Source organism: Primulina tabacum, chromosome 11 (genome assembly GCF_025594145.1).
Source record: "Primulina tabacum isolate GXHZ01 chromosome 11, ASM2559414v2, whole genome shotgun sequence".
NCBI classification, from domain to species: Eukaryota; Viridiplantae; Streptophyta; class Magnoliopsida; order Lamiales; family Gesneriaceae; genus Primulina; species Primulina tabacum.
The window spans coordinates 4905257-4925210 of NC_134560.1; the positions used below are offsets into that span (position 1 = coordinate 4905257).

A 19954-nucleotide genomic window follows, 5' to 3' on the forward strand; every position below is an offset into this window, starting at 1 on the left:
ATTTATGCTATCCTACTCGTTTGTTTGTCAAATTATTGGTATTTTATGTTGTTTTGGCTTCCCTAACATATGTAGTTTTAAAAAGATCATTTTTCATGTCAATGTATTCGTACAAATTTGTAATTGTTTTCAAATGTTGATGACGAATTTGAATTTTATAGATAAATGTTATTACAATACTCTCCCTTGGACTAAGTCATATATATTTACCCAGATGATGATGATGATGAATATCATTGAGGTCCACAAAAAAAGTATTAATGAATTATTTTTTTTCCAAAAAGGGTTGAATTTGTGATCAATATCAAAAGATACGGGATAAAAATGAATTTTATTCTATATTGATTCTATTCAGAACCACTAAAAATAATTTATAATTCTCGGACTTTATTGTTTCTCAACAAAAAAAACGTTTCTCTTGTTCGGACTTTATTGTTTCTCAACAAATTCTCAACAACAAAAAACGTCTCTTGTCCGGACTTTATTGTTTCTCAACAAAAAAAAAACGTTTTTCTTGTTCATCATATTGTCAACATGTAATTTGTTCGTTTTTTGTTAATACTCTATTCATCCCAAATATCAATCATATAAAAATTTTTTTTCCTGATTGTCTCAAATATGTAAGTATAATTTTGACAATCAATAACATTTTTTCTTTTTTTTTTTACTAATATAGACTTATGAATTAAATCTTGAAATCATCTGTTGGATAATTTAAATAAAGATGAAATAAAAAAATTTGTTTGTAAACATTGTTTTACAATGATAATCCATTATGTTTGAAATAGATGGAGCATTATTTTAATCTTTTTTGGGATTGACCAACTTGTCTTCAGAACGATATTATTTTTATTTTTTAACCTAAACTAAAAAAGTAAACCTCTCCAAAACAGAATCGGCCAAGCATGGTTGTGATTACTTTTATTTTTTTAAAGTAGGTATCTTGTGAGACGATTTTACAAATATTTATCTGTGAGACGGATCAATCCTACCGATATCCACAATAAAAATCAATACTTTTAGCATAAAAAATAATACTTTTTTCATTAATAACTCAAATAAAATATCCGTCTCATAAAATATGATCCGTGAGACCGTCTCACATAAATTTTTGCTTTATTTTTTAGTGAAAAATTTGACAATAGATTCGAGAGAGAGCAATTCGAAGGCGTAATAATAAGCAGTTAAAGGAAGATTTTTTTCTCTAGATAATCATACGTAAATGATCAATGGAACAACTTCCAAATCATTCCGATTTCATTTTAAAGAATTTTAATCGAACTCTTTTCAAGATTTTGCTGTAGAAATCATTGTGAAAATATTTTTTTTATGATAACATCAGTCAAAAACCTTTGCTTTGACAAAGACTGTATTTTCCAAATTTTTACAAGTCATATTTTATCAACATTTAATATTTTATTTTTCGTTGGAGGGATGTTCATTAATATAGTATGATTTTGAATTAATATACCCAAAAACTGTAATAAAAATTTTCGTATAATCGAAGGAAAACATGTAAAAAGAATTTCCCCATTATTTGATTTAATTAGTTTGTTAGGATTAAAAAAATGTAATCAACATTTTAAAAAGTTTTTTTAGGATTGAATTAAATTTGGCATTTTTATTAAATGAAGCCGGTCGGGTGAAAAGTTGGGTCACTTTCTGTGTTCGTTATAAGCTTTTTTTATCAGAAGGATTTTCATATCTACAACATGCATTTAGCGGGCTGAAAGTGTCTCAAGAATTTGCTTATCTACTCGTGTCATCCGTATGTACATTTAAATCTGGATTTTTATCGCTTGAAAAGAAAGTTTCGAATTCAAAAGGATGATGCAATTAAACAGCTTTCGGCCATGGATTTCGACAAGAAATCCCAGATTGAATCAGAATTCTTCTTTTAAGAGGTGACCTGTTATTCTTACTTCATGTGGGTAAAGGTTTAATCTTTGTGCGTGTTTAACAGAGGTGGAGAATCTATCGTGTGTACGCGAGAAGTTACAAACAATATGTATGTATAAATTTCTGAACCAAAAGCTCATCGGTATCTCAGCCCATACAATATACTTGCCCTTGTTTGATACTATTCTTTCTTGGTGTGTAAATGCGTCGGAAGGAGTTTTCGTTTTCTGTCTTTGTTAGATTGCATTACGGTATTATAGTTTAATGATTTTTTTTTTCCCCGGAGCACTGGAACTGTATCAAGTGTCATTGCAACAAAGCTGCTTATGAATGTCACAGCTGCAAGAGGGGAGTGTCCAGTGGACCTAAAATTTTAGCTGAATAGGACGAACTCATGTATTTTGGATCAAAACATGAAATTTGAATTCTGAATGGCAACTGACATTCAGCTGAAAAAGCATGCAAACTTCAAGTGTTGTTTATGAAACCGATAGTTTGCCCTATGAATAATGGATTAAGACTGGTGTATTATTCATGCTATGAGCATATTTATTCTCTGTTTCCCTAGATATAGATAATGTAAAATCTTTGGCACGAGTGAGGCTTAGGAGAAAGAGCTGCACATTTTTAGTTCATAAAAATGATTTACACAATTAGAGAAGCCCATCACATCGTTTCATAAAGTCATTCCCACTTATATCTATGCCTTATAATTGATTTAATTTATTAGTTTGTACTTGATCATTGTAAATTAGTTGTTTAGAGATTTTTTTTAAAAGCTAGCAGCATTGTTAATTTCAGGAAGTCAAGTCTGCATTCATGCGGATGCATGGTAATTTCACCTTTGCATGTACAGTATTTCTCAATAAACAATAGAGGTAAGCTTTGATCCACGTGTACTTACCGTTTAGTTCAAGTTTCTTCATCTTGTAACTGTTTTCAATTATCTGCACTGATTGTTTTACTAGAGATTCTTCATGTAAATTTTCTGTAATCAGAGGAGCATCGGGAAAAGTGTTTTGTGTCAATCTTGATCTGTTATGTGCTACTTCGTTTTGCTATGATTTATTTCCAGAACAACAGAAGATAATCTGCAAAGTAACATTGGATAAGTTCGACCCTTCAAGGAAAACCAGTGGTTCTGTCAGTGAGAGTGATATACTCCCGAAGAATGGTCCTCAGGTTTGTGCATCAGCTTAGAACTTAAGTCGTGTTAAATGGTCCAAAATGAGTTTTTTTAAATGAGATCGCATGCAAAAAAAATGCTAGTAAACTCAATTTGAGTTGATTTTGTTTGTATAATGGACCCTGAGCAGAGAATCTTTGGGATTTCTTTAACTTTTTGTCTGTCTTTAGGTATACAGTGTGACTAATCCATTCGTATTGTAGCCTGTGCAGTATGTTAGATCAAAACTCCTGGCGGCATCGCTCTCATGTTTTTTAGTCAGAATGATGCATTCATGTACCAATACTTCGGTGATGAAAGTTGTCCGGGAACCACTCTTTTGTGCAATTCAAGTGTTTGCAACTTCAAGTTTGCCCTTTGCTTGCATGTCTAACTCCTTTAGTAAACCAACACCGCTTCAATTGGATGTTTCATTGCCTTCATTTGAAGATCTCAAATGGAGTCTCGCTCGATTAATTTATTTATTCAACATTCAATTAGAGAGAAACGTTGCCACGTAAGTACAACAAACACCACCTTCAGGTTATCTTCAGTTGTTAGTTTTCAGTTGACGTAAAGTGTTTTATGTGCATTGATGATTTAATTTTGATGAATTACGAGTCAGATACCACTTTTTTAAGTTTTTTATTTCGTGAAACTATTACTGGTTAATGAGTGGCTGCTTGTCCTAAAACACAAACATGCCCTTAACCAACTTGAATTTCCAAGAAAACTTATTGTGAGATTTGTTAATTGGTTTGCATGTCAGTTGAAATTATGTGAATCACGAGAATTTGTTAGTTAAATGTAGTCCTGTACAATATATAGGATTTTGTTATACGAGACGGGAGTGTGATATTTGTGCCCATTACAACATGAATTTGATAACTAGGTACAGTACTTCAGTTTTAGGTTCAATCCAATAAAAAAAAAGATTTATATGTGTTATGTTCCACATGCTTTTGTAAAGGAAAATATATCGAACATTTTACCTATGCTTTCTTGCAAGTATTCTTGATTTGACCTTATGTAATTGTATTGACTGGTTAACAGGAGTACCTAATTTGGATCATGCAGGTTTTTTATTGTGCTCCTCGTTGCATGCTTCTCGTTTGTCATCATTGGTGGTTTCCTCTTCTTCAAGTTCAGGTTGCGTAATGATTATTAATTTGAAGAACAATATCGAGGACTAGTTATGTTGTGTCTTTTCAAGTTCTGTTTTGTAGCTTCAATTGGTTATTTGATTACTTGTTTACCCCAAGGATTTTGTGAAATTTATAAAATTACTTGGTACTAGTATATTGTTCTTTGTCCAAGTCCACTTATTTTATGTGGTAAATGAGCTAAATTTTTTGTACACAGTTTATTAATTTGTATTTTCTATGTATTAAAACCAGATCAGCTTCAGTGTAATATGTTGAAAGCCACCCTTAACTCTGCTTAGGATCATGTTTATAAGATGATATTGGCCTCACAATTAGCAAATTTGCTCTGTCAGAAGCTAGAACATGTTTGCCTTTTTGTCAATGGAACTTCTTTTTTTTTTTTTTTTCCCTTTTTTTGTACAATTAATCTTTCTGACAGAAATAATTTCCAATTTCATACTAAAAGTTTCCTTCGTTTTCTTTGAATTTTATGGATTGTTGTTCGGCTCCACCTTAACTTCATAAGTTCATCTTGTTTGAGACTTGACAAGTTACTTGAGCTATGAGTTTGAATATTTTTTTACATATTTTCTGCTGCTTAATCACGACTGATCCTTTATCTGATACATTTTGTTAAGTATAATCTACTTATGCTTGGTGCCTCTACAATCTTTTTTTACATTTAGAATCTTGTATTTTCTGATTGCAAAATGTACAAATCGGAGTACAGGGGTAGCACTCGGTCTCTTGAGGATTGCTTTTGGGAGGCTTGGGCATGCCTGTGTTCATCATCAACTCACTTGAAAGTGTGATCCATCTTTGCCAATTTGATCTTGTCACTTGATAAAATTTTGAACTCTTGCATATTGGTTGACAAACAATGAAGTCGTAACTTTATCTGTTAAAAATCATTCTTTGATTCAACTACAGCAAAGAACTAGAATTGAGCGTGTTATTGGCTTATTGCTTGCTATATGGGGCATACTGTTCTATTCTCGGCTATTGAGCACCATGACCGAACAGTTTAGGGTAAGCTGATAATACACTGTGTTTTACAAAAGATCTGTTGGAAAGTTGTACCTCTGATTAGCATTTTGGCAGAATAACATGCAAAGGCTCAGAGAAGGGGCACAAATACAAGTTCTGGAGACTGACCATATAATCATTTGTGGAGTTAATAGTCGTCTGAGTTTTATCCTGAAGCAGATAAATAAGCATCATGAATTTTCTGTTCGGTTAGGCACTGCTACAGCTAGGTAATTGGTCATGAATATTGACATTTAGACACTGCGTTAAGATTATGCACCGTCTGTCATATCTAAAGACGTTTTCCAGGAGACAGAGAATCCTACTTTTGTCTGACCTTCCAAGGAAACAGATGGATAAAGTTGCCGACAACATAGCTAAAGATCTCAGTCATATCGATATTCTGACAAAAAGGTATATTATTTAACAAAAGATGTAAACAAGCGCCTACAAATGGTGTGATTACATCTTTCTTAGTTTAATACCTAAAACATGTCCACATACTGTGTATTTCCTGAAAGCATCAGTGTGTTGTTACAAATGGCCAAGTAGGAAAATTTATCAAGCGTCCTAATTCCTAACAATATGTAAGAGTACCTATGGTATTAGGCCATGTTCTTCTTATTGTCACCTAATTACTAAACAAATAATAGTTGCCTGATCACATATGGGAAAAGCTTGAACTTTTCATATGGGTTCCAGGTGTCTAGAGGAGGATGAGATTTAACAAGTCCTTGGTATTTATGCACTTTTTGATTTAGAATGTGACAAATATTTGTGCATAGATAACATATTGACTCAGTTTTACACTTGCCTCGAAAGGTTACCATTCTCGAATATTATTCTTCTTTTGTAATGACAATCTGTGGCTTTAACATAAGGGTGTGCTGTACATGTTTGTGAATCGTTTTAAAAATTTTATACAAAACTTATGCATAAAATTTAAATAAAACTTGGAGCACCTTTACAATTAGCATTTCAATGGGACTTATCACCTAATTTTACAACTCAACTTAGCAACATATTTTCCAATCAATATTGGAAATATATATTGCATTTCCCTAGTTCATTTTTTTTCAATTACTACTGAAGCATATAATGATTGCCAGTAAACTGGAAAAGCAAACGATTCTTGCTTGCGTTATTCGTTCACTATATTTTCCATTACATTATCCTATTATTTTTTCCATGACCTTTTTATATTGCATTTTTCTGAGAGGCAAGAAGAATTGATCGCTTTAAAGATCCAGTATTCTTTTAATTGTCTAAAGATCTTGAATCAAGCAGTCTTTTGCAATTGTTGTTTTTATGCCTGACTGCTGACATAACATCTACTGGTGCAGTTGTAGTCTAAGCTTGACTAAGTCATTTGAAAGAGCTGCAGCAAAGAAGGCACGTGCCATTATCATATTACCAACAAAGGGAGATCGGTAAGAACTTGATTGGTCCTGGATAACTTGTTTAATTTAATGGGCATGTGATTGACAACAGTTTATAAAATTATTTAGTATTTTTAGTATTTTCACTGAATTTGATTATTAATTAAGAAGGCTTTGACAAAAAACTTGGTTTCCCAGCGCTCCCTAAAATCGTAGTAGTGACCAGTGAGTTTGAGGAATGCCCATTTCACCCACAATATTTCAACAGAGCTGAATTTTTTCTCACTCTTTTCTTCATATATGACTTATAACAAGGCTTGTATTTTATGCCCTTTTTCATTTTATCGAGATATTGTCTTTGACGCATTTGATTTTGTAAAATCTGAAACATAAAGCTAAATCTTTAATTTGTTAGATATGAAGTTGACACGGATGCATTTCTAACAGTTCTTGCTCTTCAACCCGTTCTTATGATGACCTCTGTACCTACTATAGTTGAGGTTAGTTTCAGATGGATGGTCTCTTTCTATATTATGAGTTGTAAAGTTTTACTCTAATTTGTGATACAGGTCTCAAGTTCAAACACCTGTCAGCTTCTAAAATCAATCTCAGGGTTGAAAGTGGAGCCTGTCGAAAATGTTGCATCCAAATTATTTGTTCAGTGTTCTAGACAAAAAGGGCTGATAAAGATATACAAACACTTGCTAAACTATCAAAGTAAATCCATATCCTTTCTGTTCCTTGTCATGATAGATGTACTTTTCAGCTATCTCTATGGAACAATAATTCTCAAAACTTTAGAAAATTGAAAGATATAACTGTTCTCTTGACACGTCAAAACATGGGATTTGAATGACATTATGCATTTTTCTTTCGTATTGATTTTAAATCTCATGCTAATTTCTGACCACGGATATCTCGATATTGCAGAAAATGTGTTCAATCTTTGCAATTTTCCTAATTTAGCAGGGCTAACTTACAGGCAATTGAGGTGTGGTTTTCAAGAGGTACATAATAACCATTCTGTATGTGGTATATTAATTTCATTTGTTTCTTTAGGTTTCTGAATCAATGAATTTTTGGTTTTCTTTTTTCGTTTACCTTTTTCAGGCAGTTGTTTGTGGGCTTTATCGGGATGGAAGGGTTAGTTTTCACCCAAATGATGAAGAAATTTTGGAAGTAACTGACAAGGTATGTAAATCTTGGATAGCGAATGTACTTCAGTTTGTATTTTCGTAACAATTTACTGTAAGGATTATGGGTTTGACTGTCTAGCAACCATGCCGTGAAAATATGTTCAAAATCATGTAAAAGTCTTCTAAATCGGGTACCGGTTTTCCATTTCACACTCTAGCATGTGTAAAAAGCATTCATACAACACACGTAGGTTCTGTTTATTGCACCTATACATGGAAAGAAGAAACCAAAACTCTCATATCCACGAGAAAATGATAGTTTGACCAATGATCTCGAGGCCATGAATCAAGGAAACATATTCCAAAGCCTAACATCTGATGTTACAAGAGAGCGGCTGCAGAATATGGTAAAAAGACCAAAAAAATCAGGTTCCAAGGTATGTCTTACCAAGTGAAGAATAACTGCTGTTATTGTGCATTTCTTAGCTTAAGGATTGATTTTGTCCGAACATTTGCATGAAGGCATCAGACTCGTCACTAGGTCCAAAAGAATGCATACTAATACTCGGATGGCGCCACGATGTTGTGAAAATGATAGAAGAATATGACAATTATCTTGGACCAGGCAGCGTGTTGGTACACTCCGTTAAACTTTTGCCTGTCTCTGTATCTTCTATTTCTCTTGCGAAAAGTTTTTTATTTTCTTCTCAAATTTATTCGTATCTGGATGCGTAAGAGCAGGAAATTCTATCAGAGGTTCCGATGGATGAGAGAAATAAGGCAAATAATCTAGCTGGTCAGAGGAAACTCAAACATGTTAAAGTTTCTCACCGGGTAAAACTACACCACACCCTAAGTATGTCATTACATTTAAACAAGTTTTACATTACGTTTCATTCACCTTCGTTCCCAATGGTACTGTTGTCTGTCCATTCATCACAGGTTGGAAATCCAATGGATCATCTCACTTTAGAAGAAACCATTATTAAATTTCGAAGGGTGTTTCAGAAAGAAGGTGTTCCATTTTCAATTGTCGTGATATCTGATAGAGAGTGGCAAGTTGGAGGTAAGGCGTATGGTGCTGATTTGTATCAAATTGACTCAGGTTTTTGATTGATATTTTTCCTTGTAATTTAATGGTTTATAGATTCATCAAGGACAGACAAAAACTCAGCATATTGTCTTCTTCTAGCTGAAAATACATGTGGTAAGCTTGGAGTAAAGGTACGGTTGTTTAAAATTCACCAACTCGTTACTTTGTCTAACACTTGTTTTCAAATAAGGTGCAATATGGAAACTTACCTCATGTTTTTAAAGTAATTCGATGAATCTTGCAGGTGCAAAATCTGGTTGTGGAAATTGTGGATTCAAAAATGGGAAAGCAAGTAAATTTTTTTCCAAGAACCTAAAGTGATTATTTTAATGCAGCCACGCTCACCATGTTACTTTTATACGGCCATTTCTCAAAGAAATCGCTGATAGCTAAATCTCATTGCTTCATAGATTGCTAGGATCAGACCAACCCTCACATATATTGCGGCAGAGGAAGTAATGAGCCTTGTGACAGCTCAAGGTTTAGAAATTCGCATCTCTCCATCTTCGAAACCAAAAAAAGAAAAAAAAAATCATCTGTCGCATCAAACTGATTTTAGTAAGTCTCATCTTTCTTTTTGGCAGTGGCAGAGAACAGTGCATTGAACGAGGTTTGGAAAGACATTCTTAACGCAGAGGGAGATGAAATTTACGTTAAGGTTTACAAAGCATTCATTTTGATAATTGTGATTTATTGTATTAAAACTTGAGAGAACTTTGGCTGGTTTTCTGAAACATGAATTGATCTATCAAGTGTCGAACAATACAGCACTTAGCTTCATGGTATTTATTGTTCACGATTTTTGGACAGGATATAAGTCTCTACAAAAAAGAAGGTGAAAATCCCACGTTTAACGAGCTATCAGAAAGAGCACATCTCCGAAGAGAAGTGGCCATCGGTTATGTCAAACAGAACAAGAAGGTAGCTTGCTTGCCTTTCGTTGGTTATATTTATTGAAATGAGAATGGTACATTGATCCTATGTTTCAAATACTGCAGGTCATCAACCCAATTCCGAAGTCGGAGCATCTAACTTTCGACCCCAGTGACTCGTTGATCGTTATATCAGAGCTTGAAGGAGAACAACCAGTGGTATTATAGAATCTCGTTGCTCATAGTTCTCTTTATTATTTTACACCCCGTTTCTCATTGATCCTTTCCATTTTTCTTATTCTTTATTGGTGGAATATAGTAGTCGCATGGGAAATGTATAGTTTACGAACATAATAAAATGAAGGTTTTTATAAAGAATAGTTTGGTTGTTTTTCCATGAAATTCATTTATCCTGCCAAACTTGCTATATTCCAAATGATGTATTTTGAAATAAATTAATTAATATGCATCCATCCCCCTTCTATATAAATCAAATCTTACATGTAAAAAATTGTTCATCAGAAGATCTAGATGGAAAGAATGGAGCATTTACGCTATTCTAATATTTGAGTATCCTGAGAATTATGTGAGACCATTTAAGATTAATACTTCAATAATATAAACTTGCATTTTCCTCACATGTGGGGTCAATCAAGCTATTTATTATTTTAATTTTAATTTTATTTTTAAATTTAAAATTAATTATTTAATATTTACATTGACATTAATTCACAAAAAATCACTGTCATACTGTTATAAATTTAAATAAATTGTTAATATTATGAACATTAAGGTAAGTTATTTAGTCAATTTTTGATATACGATGCTAAATAAATATTGCTAAATGATATATTATCTATTAATATATTAAATTATATGCCTTTCACTTGTGAGCTTACTATTTTATCATTTTTTTGTTTTACAAATTTGTCATGTTCACGATGTTATTTAAAAAAACTTTATGTTAGTTTAATAGGATCATTAATAGTGTACTTAACTCAATCAAACTAATTATTATTTTAAATTACTTTTAAGTTTAATTTTAGTTACTTAAATTTATACATTGTTGTCAAATTCATGGAAAATCTCTACCATATTAATGATTGGTAATAATGGAAAGACGAAGGAGATGAGTCGGATTTAATAAAAATAAATTATTAATAAATATTAAGGTCATACAAAACTTTTTTTAATCTCTTTAGAAAAAAGATACTTTCAGACTCTTTATGTGCCAACAGAGATACGTGATTGAGAGAAATTATTGTATGTAAGTAATTTCAAACACTGTTTTTAAGCTATTTAGTCTCTTTTTTTTATAAATGCTGATAAATAAATATTACTTATAAATAATATGATTCATTTGATCATTTTATGTTCTTGCAATGAGAGGAATTTTGTGGGGATCCGAACGCTAATCATGTTCTTAATCATAATTTGGACTAATTAATCAATTATAAAACAGGGTCTAAATTTTTTTTTTTTAAATGCGGAACGTAGTGAAATAAAACATATACACATCTAATCCAAGTCCGAAGCCTCCACTCTAATCACGATCTCACTTCATCTTCTCAACCCTGAACATGTCCCACATGTTGTCATGCAACATACAAAACAAGACAACAGCCGGATAACTCCGGTGAGAATAAATCCCAGTATAAACAATGTAAACATGCAATCATATAAAAACATATACAAAAGCATATAACAAATATCATTCACATGCAGCCAATCAGTAAACATGAATGATATAAAACTGTAAATCAACTAGTCATCACAGACTCGACTCAACTCTAACATAGGGATCCCAATGTCTGGATATTGATAATTATATCGAATCTCAGTCGATAGGAATGAATCAACCCTAAACGGCATCGATATAATCCATATATCCAGTGTCTGGGCGAAACAGCCGCAGAATTGACGAATCAGTCAAGAATTAAGCGAATCAGCCAATAACTAGACGAATCAGCCAGTAATTAAGCGAATCAGCCAATAACTAGACGAATCAGTCGGTGACTTGGCGAATCAGCCAATGACTAGCGAATCAGCAGTCAATACATGCAGTGGCTATAAATCAATAGTCTACAACCATCAATCTCATCAATTACAAATATCAATGCAATAAACTAAGTATGTGATTTAGGGAAACTCGAGTCAAACCTCACTCGAGTTGTGCAATCCGAACTCAACATTAATTTATACCTTTCTTTCTGATACTCTGACTCTGTCGAAGTCTCGAACTCAAAGCCTGTCAATACTCAATCATACCAAATCAATATCATCAGCTGTTATCATATTCAATCTCAAATATCATCGTAATATCATTCCCATTCAGCGGAGATCTGCAGTACTCACTGTACAATGTCTTATCTGTGGCTATCTCAATACTCGTTTGATAGCTATCATCATACAGTAATTCGTAAAGTGACAAGACATCAGGTCACTAGTGCTAAAATCCCGCACTACATTTCCTAGATATCCTCCAGTATCTAGATAGTTCACTCCAACTATCCGTCAATCTATAAACCATAGATAAAATTATGCTATACATTCTGCCAAAAGCACAAAATCAAGCAAAATCACAATCTGATATACTCTACTTCGGCATTCTAGTTGTTCTGACCACTTTTCTGACATCGATCTGTGTCATTTGGTCATGTTTGTACGTTATCTGGTACAAACTAATAGATATAGATTGAACAATCTGTCAATCAAGATCATATTACATCACAATCTGGAAAGTATTGCAGTGATCTCATTACGAAATTCATCGAAATATACTCCCCATGTCTAGTCAGAAATATACAAATTCTGTAATAAATCTTTTGATTTCTATCTTTCTGTCTTCATTTATTGGGAATTCAGACAATTCAGTACAAGTTCTGCCAACATTTCAGTACCAATTCTGTCACAACTGATTTAATCTGTCTATATCAAAACTATCTGTTCGAATTATCATATATTTACAGTCACCAACTGAAAACTGAATCTACTACTGTGTGTTTCTGACACCATCTGTCATTTCAGATTCGAATGATTTGATATAAACCAATCAGTTAATAATATAAATGAAAGAAAAATACCTACCTGGTATTCGGTTCTGACTATCGATATCAAATTCTGTTGTACAATTCTGAAACATTTGAAATTATAAGATAATCATTCTTATACAATACGAATCACATATCTATCACTCTGATCGATACTCTGCTCTGATTATCGAAATCTAATTCTAAACCTTCTGATCATATTTCTGACTCACTGAAATTCTCGAATTCAACTCTGATTCGAATTGAACTGTATATAATCTCAACGGTTCACAATGCTCTGTATCAAATACGGCTGTAGAAATATAACAATACTCAGGCAGACACAAAACAACAATCGTATACGATAATCTGTCAATTCAGATCAAAAATAAATTTCTGACATTTATGAAATTTCTGATCTTTCTGATATCGGTATCATTCTCAGCCACTGATCATGATCTCAACTGTGTCAAAATCAATCAGTATACTAACTTCAGATATCGCATATTCTGAATACAATCTGTTTCAAGCAGGATTCATATCTGAAAAAATTTCTGTATACAATAATTACATTTCTCAGAATATCCCATTCAAACTTCAGTTATTCGATTCAATCAATCAGATGCTGTAAGTATATTAAGCTATCATAGATACAACAAGCATGAAATCAACAGAATATCTCTGAACATACTGAAACATGCCAAAGAGAAACACTAAATCAGATGTAACTCCTGGTCGGTACTCTTCTACTGATCTTTCAATTCATTCAGTGTCATTCTGTATATTTAATATCATTCTGTACTGAATTCTAAAGCACAACAGTACCTGATCTCAATTCTGCAATTTATCTTTCTGATACAAAGCAAATCTGAAATCTTGCCTGGGCAAATATTAGCTAACTCGTACATCACTGGCAAATCTGCCAATGCTAGACTCGACTTCAGTATGTCTACTGAATACATAAGGATACCATCTGTTCCTTTCTGTATCGATCGAGTCATAGACAACACACAGATATCAAAGGAATTCTGAATCTAGAATCCTTACCGTGAAATCTTTACTCATCAGCCATATCTGGTCTGAATCTTATACTCTCCTGAAAGAAATCTATAATAGTTCTGTACTTGTTCAGCATATTAATGTCAATAATGCAATCAAATCAGAAAACACAAGTACATCATAATTTAACTCGATCTCATTCTCATCTTACTGTAGTATACAATATGTCACAGAAATCTCTGATATCAATTTTTCTTTCCCAGAAGGTACAAAAATTAATACTACAGCAATACAGACCCTACAGATATCATATGTATCAATGCAACTCAGTCAAAGATAATCATAGGAATGCATCAATATATATCAATACATATGCAATATAATCATAAAGTAACAGTACCTGCCACTATATCATCAAGTGTGCTCTGGGTCTGTTCCTCGATCACCACAACCAGATGGTCCAGCTCCCTGAAATTTACGGGAACCTCTCTGTGGACAGACTCTCGCAAAGTGTCCCGGCTGTCGGCAGATACGACAACTACCAGTCACTCCCTGGCATTGCTCTGTGGAATGTCTCCCTCCGCAAATCCTGCAATACACTCCAGCATAACTTGGGCTGGAACCACTGGAGCTAGTTGAACCGCTCAGTCCGCTCCCTAACTTCTTGAATGGTTTCTTTCGAGCTTTCAACAAATCTTGCTTTCCACTCGTGCTGCCGCGATCAAATCGGAGAGGGGATTGTTGTGTCTGGGGTTGCATCGCACACACCCTTTTTAGTTGTCTAATCAGACTCGCCTCCGCTCTCTTCGCTTTACTCAAGGCATCAGCAAAATGATAAGGTCGCTGCATATTCATCAATGCAACTATCTCCGAGTTCAATCCTCTGATGAACTGATCCGCTACAGCTTTATCATTCCCAATTATATTAGGAGCAAAACACAGTAGAGTAGAGAATTTAGCAACATATTCTTCAATATCCAGTTGACCTTGTCTCAAATTCTCAAACTTTGCTTTCTAGTCCTCTCGGTACGAAACTGAGAAAAATCTTCGATAAAATTCAGTTCTGAATATTTCCCACGAAATCACTGTACCTCTCTGTTCTAGCATTCTTTTACTTGTAATTCACCAACTCCTGGCAGTCTCTCGTAACTGGTGAAATATCAGTTTAATTCTCTGCTCATCTGAATAATCAAGTAAATCAAACAGTATTTCTATGTCATCAAACCAGTTCTCACACTCTTCAGACGTCTCGATACCACTCAGAATCGGCGGCTGAAATAACTGAAACTCTTCCAACTGTATTTCCATCTGAGTTTCTGATACATCTATCTGTTCAGTCGAAGTACTACCCCTTTCTGGGATTCTCCGTGGAGGCATATCTGCTTATCAAAACATTAGTACTCAAATACTACAAATCTGTTCCCATCTTTCTCTAATCATCTTACTGTTGATCATGAATCAGATCTGATTCATACTCAATAATACATAATACCAACTCAAATCAGATAATCAGGTAACCATGTATTTCAAAGCAGTAAAACATAATCTCATGCTAGCATACACAATGTAAATCAACATTAAAATAAATCTCATGCTAGCAATCACATGCAAGGAAAGAAAACTCAATCTACCCCGCTCATTCTCTTATATCTCAGTCTAAAGGATCTATCGCTCTGATACCACCTGTTGTGGGGACCCGGACGCTAATCATGTTCTTAATCATAATTGGGACTAATTAATCAATTATAAAACATGGTCTAAATTTTTTTTTAAAAATGCGGAACGTAGTGAAATAAAACATATATACATCTCAGTATAAAAGTACAAGTCCTGTACTACATACATTTATTCAACTAAGGTTTAACAGCTAATATCAAGTGTCCAACCCTATCTCTAATCCAAGTCCGGAGCCTCCACTCTAATCACGATCTCTCTTCATCTTCTCAACCCTGAACCTGTCCCACCTGTTGTCATGCACACATACAAAACAAGACAACAGCCGGATAACTCCGGTGAGAATAAATCCCAGTATAAACAATGTAAACATGCAATCATATAAAAACATATACAAAAGCATATAACAAATATCATTCACATGCAGCCAATCAGTAAACATGAATGATATAAAACTGTAAATCAACTAGTCATCACAGACTCGACTCAAACAACGCGTCGTCTCAGACTCGACTCAACTCTAACCTAGGTATCCCAATGTCTGGATATTGATAATTATATCGAATCTCAGTCGATAGGAATGAATCAACCCTAAACGGCATCGATATAATCCATATATCCAGTGTCTGGGCGAAACAGCCGCAGAATTGACGAATCAGTCAAGAATTAAGCGAATCAGCCAATAACTAGACGAATCAGCCAGTAATTAAGCGAATCAGCCAATAACTAGATGAATCAGTCGGTGACTTGGCGAATTAGCCAATGACTAGCGAATCAGCAGTCAATACATGCGGTGGCTATAAATCAATAGTCTACAACCATCAATCTCATCAATTACAAATATCAATGCAATAAACTAAGTATGTGATTTAGGAAAACTCGAGTCAAACCTCACTCGAGTTGTGCAATCCCAACTCAACATTAATTTATACATTTCTTTCTGATACTCTGACTCTGTCAAAGTCTCGAACTCAAAGCCTGTCAATACTCAATCTGACAATAACAATATCGAGGGTACGGTATCAATACACCACTCAATCAATACTGGATATAATCAGAATTCAATCAAATTCTGGTTCAATGACATAACATCATAATCTCAATATATCCAGCCATACCATATCAGTCAGATATCAATTCTAACATCTTATACTCGATAATCACTCAATCTTGATATCAATTCTTACTCAACTTTACTCTAAAAATCATAACAATTTCATATGTTATCTGTTCCTCAGTCTGGTTTCGATTATACGATGTCTAACATGACAAGAAGATGATATATGAATCATATCATATTCTGACAATACCATAATTTCAAATCATATCAAAACGTAGCAAAACTTACGTCCAGTTGTAGCCTACGTCGATAGGAACTCAATACCGAAGTCGGATAGGAACTCAATACCTCGCGCATATGCGCACCCCTTCTCGCGTATATGCGCGAGGTGTTCTGTCCTCGCGAAGGATTTTTCGCTTGTACAGGCTCGCGCATATGCGCGACTCACTTCGCGCATATGCGCGAGGTCCTCTGCCCATGTCGCGCATATGCGCACATCTGTGCCGCGCATATGCGCGAGGGCTACTGTTCCTCGCACATTTTCATGCATTATCTCGTCTTTCCCGGTCCGATCCTTTCCGTCTATAATCATATCAATTATCCCTAAATCATTTCAGATTAATAGGATAAAATTCTCGGGCCTTACAAATTTTTACCCTAGTGTTAACATATTTTATCGTTATATATCATTTGTATTGATCGTGTTGTGTTTGGATTGATTATGTGATTTGTTTGTTTGCCGAAATAAAATAGAAAACAAAACCACATATATCACAAAAATGGTTATTTTTCAATTTTTTATTGTTGAGATATTTTGTTAATTTTTTAAGACATAATGCATGTTTTCTGTTTGCTTAGATTACTTAGTTTGAAGTGACTTAGAAAATATTTAAAATGTCGAAATATTTTTTCGTTTTTACCTTGTGTCTCAGAATATAAAAAGATAATATTTTTTATTTTTTGGGACAAATGTATTTCAAGACTTCTGTTTATAAATCAATATTTAGAATTTTTACGACATTATTGTATTCTCTATTCAAAATTTTTGTATTTAGATTGAGAGAAGGTATTTGAATTTGAGTTTTTATGTGCTTGCTTATATCATTTTTGTAGTATTATTTATTGTGAAAATAATAGGTAGATTAAAAAAATTTGGCAGGTTTAGGAGTCCTCTTGTGGACGACAAACATGAATAAATTGTTAAAAGATATAATATCAAGTAGATTTTTGGTATGCGGTTTTGTTCTAATTCAATGATTATGCATGACAGCATGAATCTAAATTTTCATTATATAACCAGTTAACGCATGCTTCGTTGTTGCAAGATATATTTTTGTCAATGGTCTAATATTTTTCTTTGGTTTAAGAAAAATTGTGTGACTTTATATTATATTTTTACGACTATTTTTATTAATGGTTTTATTAAAGGATTTTTATTGATGATTTCGAGGCACCATTTTTTCTTTTGTATGTTTTTTTAAAATGTGGAATATCTATGAAAATAATGACGTTAATAAGACGACTTCTCTTTATTTGAAAAAAATATTGGAAAATTTATACCAATTGTGAATAATATGAGTTATTATTTAATTTGAGAGTGATTTATACTTTTTGTTGCTCGTATAAACTTTCATTTCTTTGTTATTGTTAATTGTACTAAATAAATTATTTTTAAACTTTGAGTTATCATTTTTCTCTTATCGAGATTGTTCGTGTTATGATTTTTTTACTCATTTTGGTTAATATTGTTGGCGGTGATTGATTTTTCTTAAATTATATGATGTGTCTTGTTGTTTATATGAAAATAAATATGAGAGTACACCAATCAAAACCACGTATTTTGGGTCTTCTGTGCTACGAAGATGGTAATAAATGGTTTCTATTAAATATATAATTTCTTGTTTTCATACATATAGTCTACGAAATGCGTCAAATTTTGAACAAAAAATTTAAGACAAATATAATAGACGAAAAAAGACATGTTAAATTAAAAATAATGTAGCGTATTGTTATGTCCTAATTTCTGTATGATATAATTCAAGCACATTTTTTATAGATATTTGAAATTAGGTCTAACTAAGTAACATGGAACATATACATATATATTAAATCGTATTTAAATCAAAATGTTAAGATCAAGAATGATTCAGATTTAAATTTCAACGAAGCACAATGAAGAAGAATTGTATGTGTACGTTAAGTGTTATATAGTGATTATGTTGCTATTCATGATTTGCGACATATGGATGCCATATAAAATGTCAATATTTCTAAAAAAATAAAATAGTTTTTCAAAGAGAAAAAAATTCTTCATTCAGAAAAAATACATGAAAACAAACTGTGCATAATTTTCATTCTATTTATAATGGCATGAGAATAATTCTAAAGTTTTGTGGACACAATAGATCAATTTTGTGCATTTTATTGAGACATTGAGTCAGTTTCACTTTATTTCCTCCAATATTATCTCGATATATTTCGAGGTGGCTAAAATGTTTTTTTTTGTCTCTTTTTTTAGTCAAAGTATCTAACCAACTAATTCCTAAGATATTTGATGCTATCATAGAAAACTTCTCGCCAAATAAATTCAATTAGCCAAATATTGAAATTCAAATAGAATTCTACAATATTTCGTAAAATTAATTCTGACTATCATAAAATGCTCATGAAATATAAACAATTGTATTATTATATGAGATATTGAATAAGACAAATACTTTGACATATATTTGAATGATATCTCATATGCATATCTTAATTATATTATTCGTGTCTTTTCTCAAGATTTTTAAAATACCGTACTTAATTTTGTAAATCGTTCCACAAGATATAAAATATCATAAAACAAAATGTAAACTCAATAGAAAAAAATTTGTTTTATTTCAATAAATAATATAATATTATGTTCTAGACACAACAAATGAGATTGAAATTATATCATCCTCATGACATGACGCACACAATCATTGTTCCAAAGCTTTCAAAAAATGACGAACGAGATGACTTTTCTGAATTTTATCAAATTAAACGAGGACACAATTATAAAATATAGTCATTTAAAGATATTTTCAAGTATTTTTTTTATCACAGTGATTGAAAAATAATTGTTAAAAATTTATGAGCCTTATATCTATATGTTGATAATATTGATACTAAATATATAAAAATTATCACAAATATCACGATATTTGAAGAAGGTGCAACATCATTCATTGGTTATGTTGTTGAAGAATATATAGGTTATGCATATTTTTAGTCATAAGTGAAAATCTATCACGACTACAAATATTTTTCTTAAGAAAATTTGGCACTTAAATCATGCCCAAAATTGTGCCAAATCTTAGCAAATTTGACTCCAAATATCCTTGTCATGGCTGATGATTTAGCTACCTAAATTGTGGGATTCATTTCTTGATTTCCACCCCTTGGTTGGCTCGAAATATGGTGCAAGCGATGGGAGGATTTGCTTCCATTCTC

At 32.8% G+C, this 19954-nt stretch overlaps 1 protein-coding gene across 2 annotated transcripts; it reads left to right on the forward strand.

The window, feature by feature from the left end:
• Positions 1–1665: 1665 nt before the first annotated feature.
• Positions 1666–10117, forward strand: LOC142517776 (putative ion channel POLLUX-like 2). 2 transcript variants are annotated; one of them, XM_075620218.1, is made up of 24 exons: positions 1671–1904; positions 2701–2777; positions 2975–3081; positions 3289–3581; positions 4142–4213; positions 4940–5015; positions 5140–5238; positions 5311–5465; positions 5545–5649; positions 6579–6665; positions 7030–7114; positions 7184–7331; positions 7545–7621; positions 7725–7805; positions 8002–8187; positions 8273–8386; positions 8492–8584; positions 8693–8816; positions 8898–8974; positions 9088–9135; positions 9254–9323; positions 9428–9501; positions 9654–9764; positions 9842–10117. In XM_075620218.1, exons 1-24 carry the CDS (start codon positions 1828–1830, stop codon positions 9941–9943), a joined length of 2538 nt encoding a protein of 845 aa, XP_075476333.1. In that variant the 5' UTR covers positions 1671–1827; the 3' UTR covers positions 9944–10117. The 2 variants fall into 2 exon arrangements, with proteins under 2 accessions (XP_075476334.1, XP_075476333.1); XM_075620219.1 differs by lacking the exons at positions 9428–9501; positions 9654–9764; positions 9842–10117 and having other exon boundaries at positions 1666–1904; positions 9207–9310.
• The last annotated feature ends 9837 nt before the right edge of the window (positions 10118–19954 follow it).

Bases quoted from the DNA above. Each gene is read 5' to 3' on its own strand.
- LOC142517776 (XM_075620218.1), top strand. From the start codon at position 1,828: ATGATGCAATTAAACAGCTTTCGGCCATGGATTTCGACAAGAAATCCC. The intron at 1,905-2,700 runs GTGACCTGTTAT...TGTTAATTTCAG, and splicing joins CAGAATTCTTCTTTTAAGAG to GAAGTCAAGTCTGCATTCAT. The intron at 9,324-9,427 runs GTTTAGAAATTC...TCTTTTTGGCAG, and splicing joins GAGCCTTGTGACAGCTCAAG to TGGCAGAGAACAGTGCATTG.